Genomic DNA, 7,874 nt, shown 5'->3' with positions numbered 1-7,874 from the left:
TAAATAAAATCTAAAAAAAAAACCAAACAAACCAACATCGTTTATAAAAAAAGTTTGCTAAGACCACTCACTGGGGGAAGCACTGTCTTTTCAACCAACGATGCTGAGAAAACTCAATGTCCCCATGCGGAAGAATGAAGTTGGACCCTACCTCACACCATGTGCAAAAACTAACTTAAAGTGGATCAAAGACCCAAATGTAAGAGCTGAAACTATAAAATTCTTAGAAGAAATGCAGGGGGAGTCTTCATGACCTTGGATTTGGCAATGATTTCTTGGATATGATGCCAAAAGTAAGAGAATTAAAGAAAAAACAGGTAAACTGGATTTCACAAAAATTAAAGACTTTGGGGTTGAAAGGACACTACAGAGAGAGTGGACAGGCAATCCGGAGATGGGGAAATATTTGCAAACCATATATTTGATGAGAGATTAGTACTCAGGATAGTTAAAAAAACTACAACTCAACAATAAAAAACAGATAACTGATTAAAAAATAGCAAAGGATCTGAGGAGACATTTCTTCAAAGAGATACAATGGCCAAAAAGCACAGGGAGAGGCTCTACATCATTCATTCGTCGTCAGGCAAACACGAAATCAAAGCCACTGCAAGACACCATTTCATGTCCCCTGGGATGATGACTACTCAAGAAATAACTACATCAATAAATTAGCAAACAGGGAAGGAACCAGCGCTAGCAAGGATGTGGATAAAATCTGAACCCTGGCACGCACCGGGAGGGGTGTGAACGGCCCTGCTGCTCTGGCAGACGGTTTACACCTCCCCGGAGTAGTCGGCACCGCTGCGGACCCTGCCCCACTACTCCCACGTGCGGGCCCCAGCTAACTGAAAGCGGTAACTCAGGCAGATACCTGTATGTCAGTGTCCATTCACGCGGTTCGCAATAGCCAAAAAAAAGGTGGAAACAACCCAAATATGCATCGATGGATAAATGAAGAATCAAAATGTGGTAGAAACATGCTATGGAATGACGTTCAGCCATAAAAATGAACTGAGGCTCTGAGTGGATCTTGAAAACGTGATGCTGAGTGAGAGGAGCTGGACCAAGAGGGCTCCCATCCAAGTGTCCCAAGATGGAAAGTAGAGGGAGGGCTGCCGTATGCCAGCTATGGGGAACAAGGATTCTGGAGGGGAGGAAGGAGGTTTTAAAATTGATTACAGTGATGAATGCACAACTCTGAATCCACTGACAGCCTCTGAATTATGCATTTTTACTGTTTTTTTTTTTAAAGATTCTATTTATTTATTTATTTGACACAGAGAGAGAGAGAGAGAGCGAAACCAGAGAGAAGCAGGAGGCAGGAGTGGGAGACGGAGAAGCAGGCCTCCTGCTGAGTGGAGAGCCTGATGCGGGGCTCGATCCCAGGACCCTGAGATCATGACCTGAGCCAAAATTAACTTGGATGCTCAGGGTGCCTGGGTGGCTCAGTTGGTTAAGACTTCTTGACTCTTGATTTCAGTTCAGATCATGATCTCAGGGTCCTGGGATTGAGCCCCATGTCGGGCTTTGTGCTCAGCAGGGAGTCTGCTTGTCCCTCTGCCCCTCCCCCTGCACATACACGTGTGCTCTCTCTCTCTCTCTCTCAGATAAATAAAATCTTAAAAAAAAAAAAGTTGCAGGAAACAAGACAAAAACCCAAGAAATTCACAACCTGAATTTAAAAGCCTAAAGAAAGAACCAAAGAGCTAGCCTTGGAATAATACACATGATGTCATTCTACAATAGAAAATTCAAAAAATCAATGAGAAACAGGTTCATTATTCAACAAACAGTACTGAAAATTTTGGCTGCGTGGGAAAAAAACTGTTCTTGGTTTCCACATTATGACCAAATCCATTTCAGCTAGATTAAAAAGGAAAATGTAAACAAGAAAACCTTAAGAATCTAGAGAAAATTATAGATGAAATAGCTATTCAGTCACTCGTATACAGCATAAAAATAATAAAATTACAAGATTCAGAAACTTCCAATACAGTCTAAATGCGGTTCCGCAGAACAAGACCAACATTGGTCTGCTTGGGAGAGTGCGTGTGTGTTTCAAGTGGGAGAACGAGAACTTGTTTTGCTTTGTTCTTATTTTGCTTTCTGTGTTTTTCAAAAAATATTCTCTGCAGTGAACTAATCTTCGACATTCATAAAAGAATATGTTTTGATATGTGAAATAAAAGCCTGAAGGAAAAGAACACAATTTTGAATTTTAAACACACAATGTTCTTCTTTTTTTTTTTTTTTTTTAAAGATTTTATTTATTTATTTGACGGAGAGATAGAGAGAGAGCATAAGTAAGCAGAGCGGCAGGCAGAAGGAGAGAGAGAAGCAGGCTCTCTGCTAAGCAGGGAGCCCGATGCGGGGCTTGACCCCAGGACCCTGGAATCATGATCTGAGCTGAAGGCAGCTGCTTAACCAACTGAGCCACCCAGGCGCCCCAACACACAACGTTCTTAAACCAGAAGTCAACTCACAGCTGGCCGAGTGCGCATGTAGGAGCCCCCAGGAAGGCGCCCGGAAGCTTTGGTCGCAGGTCTGTGTGAGCCGCATGTGGCTGTGTGCAGAGACTGAGCTCAGAGCTGTTTCAGTTGATCAAGGTGGGGGGCAGAGCCGAGTGCATGGGGGAGGTCGACTGGGGGTCCGTGGGGTCAGAGCATGAGAGGTGAGTGCTGAGGACAGTTGGGGCAGGGGAGGTGGGTGTACAAGTTCCCAGAGGGCAGGGACCTCCCGAGTGACCACTGAACCCCAACAGAAACCGAGGCAGTGCCCTCAATGCCTGCTGCCACAGGTCCTCTTCCTGGATGGTCAGACAGGTTCTCCCTCCTCCTTCCTGCCTCCCCACTCACACCCTAGAGCACACTCGGCCAGTGGCCTGAACAGAGTGCCCGCCCTGCCCAAGAAGTCTAGGGCCTGACCCTTCAGCCGTTTCGAGACAAGGAAGCAGGGGGAGGAAAGAAGGAAGAAGCCAGGTTCTGGTGAGTTCTCAGGTGCTGGGAGGGTTCTAGGCCCCACATTCCACCACTGACCACCTCACTGACTTGGTGTGTGGTGCTGACAGATTGGCCAGGCTGTGCCTGACCATGGCCCTGCGTCTATTTTACAGGGGAACCGTGGAAAGGAGTGAACAAAGTCATTCTAGAAGCCAGGTCAGCTGTCAGCAGGACCGTACCTGTGCCTCTCCCCTGCCAGAGGCAGGGAAGGGCCGCGGTTCTCAGGTCTGTGAAGGGGAAAGGAGACATCACACACGAGGCTGGGCACAGAGGCTCCTTTATTGGTTCCTGGATCTCAGGATCTTCCCTCCTCCTCCCTCGCTTCCTCAGCAGGTCTGCCTCACCCACTCTTGTGCAGGGGTGGGAATCAGGGGCATCAGACTTGGCTCCTTAAAGAGGAGAAAGGGCTTCCCACAGCCCTGGTTACAACGTCCTGGGGAAGACCCTGAGCTGGGTCATATGCCTGCCTTGTGGGTCAACGCCAGGGGGCAGGCTGGGGTTGGCGTGTGTCTTGGGGTGAGTGGGCCCTCCGAGCCGCAGGGTGGCCAAAACCTGCCTGAGAAGACAGCACCCTATCCTGCGTCTGTCACAGCGGTCAGCTAAGGCACACTGGCTGGATTGTGTCCTGCCACAGAAGGCCAGAGGTGTGTGGGCACCCTGACCCTCTCTGGACACAGGGCTGCAGAATGCAGCTACTTTTTCCTCCTGGGAATCTGGGAGCTGCTGCTGCTGCCGTTGTCAGGGGCTGGGACGGCCGGTCTGCCGGCAGCTCCAGAGTCCTTCTTGGCGGCTGGCCTGTGCTTCTCCTCCTTGGCCAGAGGGGAGGAGCGGGGGGAATGGGGCCCCAGCAGGGCCTGCATGACCCTAATGGCCCCCACTGCGGCGAGGAGCCCCCAGAGCAGGGTGGAAGCTTCCAGCGGAGAGAGCTGTTTCCGTATCCAGCGGAGGGCCTGGGCCAGGGTGTTGCCGGAGCCGCGGGCTCGGGGTGGGCTCTTGTCCTGTGGGCGCAGGATTGAAGAACGTCCACGGGGACCACGCCTGTGGGGGAGGGTCACAACCCCCTCCCCCTCCCTCGTGCCTTCCCACCTGGAGGCCAAACTGTCGGAGCAGCATGTCTAGCGTCGGGTCCCCCAAGGACACTGGCGGGAAGAATTCTTCCACCCACTGGCGTCGCCACCACTGGCTGCAACAGGGTAGTGTGCTCAGGGGGTGCCTGAGCCCGTACCCCAGCACCCCACGCAGCACTCTGGCCTTACCTCTGCTCCCCAGGTTGTGAGAACCAGTACTTGTAGCGCTGGGCCCGCACGTAGGTGGGCGGCTGCTTGTGGAAGGGGTACTTAGCCACGTCATTCTGGATGAGACGGACCACTGCAAGGGAGCGGGGCTCAGCACGGCCAGTGGCCCCTCAGCCCCAGCCTCCCTTTCCCACACACCCTGCTCCCCCAGACCCTCCACTTTCCCATGAGCCCCCCACCCCCAACTCCCCACCAGGCCTCACCAGGGTCCTTGCCCTGCAGCAGGCGCAGGACCAGGCTCGTGAACCAGGGACTGTGAGTGTGTGGGCCCAGGGCTGCGAACCACATCTGCCAATCGAGGCGGGGCTGGTGGGGCACCACGACGGGGGGCGGCCGACTCACATTCCCGGGCTTGTACATGAACTCGATCTCCTGCCCAGCACAGCATGTGAGCACTAGCCGCTGGCCCGGAGGCCCCCCGCCCCCGCCCCCGCCCCCGGGGACGCGTACCGTCCAGCGCCGCCCGTCATAGCTGCCCTCCAGCACCACCTCGGGCCGCCCGCCCAGACCCGTCATCCGCCGGAAGAGGCCATAGGAGTTTGCCAGCTGCAGGTGCTCCACAGTGCCAAACAGCCGGTGAGCCCCGCTCCACAGGTGCCCATGGCTCGAGGGCTCGATGTAGGAGTACGGTACCTGCAGCAGGGGCAGAAGCTCAGTGCTGCCCCTGCAGCCCCCACCCTCCTCCCCAAGGGCTACCCACCAGGCTGATCACAAACAAGGCCACCGTGGCAGCACCAAAGACGAGCAGCTGGGCCGCAGTGCAGAACCTCCTCAGCCACCCTCGCACCTGGGTCCACCTGGGGGGCAGGGGACCCAAGTGCCGTCAGGCCTGCCCTGTGCAGCTCTACCCCGCCCCGCCGGACCATGTACCTCCAGAGGGCCGTCAGCAGTTCCCAGGCGAGGGAGGCCGCCCCCAGCCACATGGTGGGCAGGGTCACCATCTTCAGCCACTGGGAAAACTGGTGGAAGGTAAAGGCTGCCAAAAAAAAGGGGCGTGAGGAGGAACAGTCCAGCCTCCGTCCTCTGGCCCCCCAGCTGGCACTCACTGGTTCTGGAGTGGACAGCATGCTGCTCCCAGTCAACTTCCAGGCCAAAGTAGTGTACGGTGCCATGAGCCAGCAGCCCATAGACGGTAAATTCCAACAGCAGAGACAGCACAGCCAACAGCGCCCTGGGCCAGGCTGCCGAGCAAGAGAGTCACGGGTCGGCTGGGGCGGAACCAGAGCAGGGCTCACTTGGGGGGTGCTGGAGGGAAGGAAACTTGCTGGTGGGCCGTCGGGCTGACAACGCCTGGCTATCTGGGACAAGCTGGCACTCACAAGTGGGTCTCTTTCGGCAGTGGCTATCGCCAGACTCGGCGGTCAGATGCCCGTCGTCCAGAAGAGCGGTGGTGAGCACCAGGGTGAGCAGGTTGAAGAAGTTGTAGTTGCCAGTGATGATAATCAGGACTTGCAACAAAACCTGGGAAAAGGTCTGCACTGAGCGCTCCAGGGCCTACCCCTCCCTGGCCCTTCCGAGCCCTCTTTCAAAGCCCTCTGCAACCCATGCCTGGGTTTCTCCAGCAGGCGCCCCTCCCCTGCTCATCACCCGCGGCCTGTTATGCTCCCACTCCAACTGGCCTCTGCCCCCTGCTCATACCTCCCATGGCTTCCCATCACCTGGAGAAAACCCAAGCTCAGCACGCCTCGTGCAGCCCTTCCCCACCTGCCTCTGCTAACTCGTGCTTCTGCTCACGAGGCCTTCCGGGCCACCTGAAGCAGCCACCCAGTTCCAATGGGACGACGACACGCTGGCAGTGCTGAGAAATGCCATGTCCTAGCCTCCTGATGGCTGAGACCCCCACCAACCTGGGAGTAGAAAGCGGCCAAGCGCAGGCGGCGCACAGGGGCGAAGAAGAGAGGGGGCACTGCGATCTCGATGAGGAACGTGGCCACCACGGAGAGTCTGTGCAGCCAGACGGGCAGGTGGTGGGCGAACCAGGAGGCAGGGGTGGGCAGGCACTGTGTTTCGTAGTGGTAGGTGAGGGCTGCAGGTGTAAGTGGGCGGTCAGGGTGAGGCAGCACCCCCAAAGCTACCGCACATTCAGGATGGGACCCTCACCAGTAAGCCCCCACCACGCGGGGCAACGGCTGGTCAGCTTGACCACACCCGAGGCAAACATGAGGCGAAACAGCAGCCAGCGCACAAGCCAGAAGGGGAGGCCTTCGTGGGGCGAGGTCCCTGCCAGCCCACCCTGGGGGGCCTGCTTATGGTGGGGGGGCTGCCTCAGGGGGGCCACCAGCACCGCCAGGAAGCCAGTCTCCAGCAGCAGGGAATCCCTGTGGGGAGAAGGAAGAGCACAAAGGGCCCCTCCCCATCAAGGCCGTTCCCCTTGGAGGGTCCTCCCTGGAGAGGCAAACATATTCCGCCCCGCTGCCCCCACCTCCTGCAGCACCTCACCCAGAAGTCACTCACCACTGGAAGTAAAGAAACACCTGGCCCACCTGTAGGGAGAAGGGTTGTCAGGGAGCAGGGGGCGTGTGTCTGCGGAGGCAGGCCAGGCAGAGGCAGGGGTGGACAGGACTGGACTGAATTGGTGACCAGGGTCCCAGCGGTGGATGGGGTGGCAGGCAGCCCCCACTTGCCTGGCAGGCCGATAGGTAGGCCGCCCAGAGCAGCAGGTAGACGAAGACGTTTCGCAGCCGGCGCAGCAGCAGGGCGCCCAGGGCCAGCAGGGTGCCCAGCAGGGTCAGCAGCTCCAGACCCTGCGAGGTGTCCAGCCCCAGCTGCGGAGCCTCCCACAGCAGCGTCGGCGTCTCCCACAGCTGCTGCCAGCGCCCCTTGCCCTGTGGTCTCAGCGTCCTCCGCGCAGGCAGGATGCCCTCGGCACCATACAGGCCTGTGGGAGGCCACGTCAGGGCCCGGGACACTGCCCTCCAAGGCCAGACTCCCGCGCCCTCCAGGCAGGGCCTGCAGACCCACCTCCAGGTCTAGACTGCGGGACCTGCAGACTCTGGCCAACCGGGTGCGAACCCGCGGATCCCCAGCCCCTTCCGAACCAGACTCCGCAGGCCAGGTCCTCCCCCCGGCGGGGCCGAGGTCCCCCCTCGTCCCGCTCCCTGTCTTTTCTCCCGCCCGCCCTGCCTGGTCTGGGCCCGCCCCGCTCAGGATTCTGCCCCGGCCCCCGGTCTGAGCCCGGAGCCCACGGGAAACGCGCCGCAGCACGCCCCCGTTCCTCGCCAAGCTCCCGCAGCCCGCAGGACGCGAACGGAAGCCGCCCCCGGGGGCTCCGAGGCCTGGTCCTTACTCCATCCGCACCCGCCCTCTCGGCGTCGTGTCGGCGGGGACGGGAGCGCACACAGGGGGCGGGCTAGGGGCCTTCCCCGCGGCGCGCCCTCACCCGGGATCTGCAAGTAGAGGGACGCGAAGGCAAACGCGAAGACAACGGCCACGCCCTGAAGGAAGAGCTGCCTCGGGAGCCGGGAGCCCGCCATGTCCGCTACGCGGCCAGCGCCAGTCTGCGCCGGGCCCCGCCCCGCCGGCGGCGCCGACAAGCCCCGCCCCCGCCCCGCCTCCAGCGCGGCGCGCGGCGCCCGGG

The 7,874-nt window shown here is 58.2% G+C and overlaps 1 protein-coding gene across 2 annotated transcripts; it reads right to left on the bottom strand.

Annotated features, from left to right (window-relative positions):
* Positions 1-3,261: 3,261 nt before the first annotated feature.
* On the bottom strand, positions 3,262-7,797 carry LOC111157675 (lipase maturation factor 2). Of its 2 annotated transcripts, XM_022519294.1 has the most exons (14): positions 7,677-7,797; positions 6,922-7,175; positions 6,752-6,780; positions 6,398-6,615; positions 6,145-6,323; positions 5,617-5,758; positions 5,344-5,478; positions 5,168-5,273; positions 4,998-5,094; positions 4,748-4,930; positions 4,501-4,669; positions 4,259-4,370; positions 4,089-4,185; positions 3,262-4,000 (listed from the first exon to the last, which is right to left on the bottom strand). In XM_022519294.1, exons 1-14 carry the CDS (start codon positions 7,768-7,770, stop codon positions 3,695-3,697), a joined length of 2,121 nt encoding a protein of 706 aa, XP_022375002.1. In that variant the 5' UTR covers positions 7,771-7,797; the 3' UTR covers positions 3,262-3,694. The 2 variants fall into 2 exon arrangements, with proteins under 2 accessions (XP_022375002.1, XP_022375003.1); XM_022519295.1 differs by lacking the exon at positions 4,998-5,094 and having other exon boundaries at positions 5,168-5,478.
* Between the last annotated feature and the right edge of the window lie 77 nt (positions 7,798-7,874).

This window comes from Enhydra lutris, unplaced genomic scaffold (assembly GCF_002288905.1).
Source record: "Enhydra lutris kenyoni isolate GAN:26980312 unplaced genomic scaffold, ASM228890v2 scaffoldscaffold55, whole genome shotgun sequence".
Lineage (NCBI taxonomy): Eukaryota > Metazoa > Chordata > Mammalia > Carnivora > Mustelidae > Enhydra > Enhydra lutris.
The sequence above is the reverse complement of the archived record's forward strand: the minus strand, read 5'-3'. Positions and strand labels throughout refer to the sequence as shown.

Bases quoted from the DNA above. Each gene is read 5' to 3' on its own strand.
- LOC111157675 (XM_022519294.1), bottom strand. From the start codon at position 7,770: ATGGCGGGCTCCCGGCTCCCGAGGCAGCTCTTCCTTCAGGGCGTGGCC. The intron at 4,931-4,997 runs GTGGGTAGCCCT...CCCCTGCTGCAG, and splicing joins CCTTGTTTGTGATCAGCCTG to GTACCGTACTCCTACATCGA. The intron at 4,186-4,258 runs GTAAGGCCAGAG...ACCCTGTTGCAG, and splicing joins TCACAACCTGGGGAGCAGAG to CCAGTGGTGGCGACGCCAGT.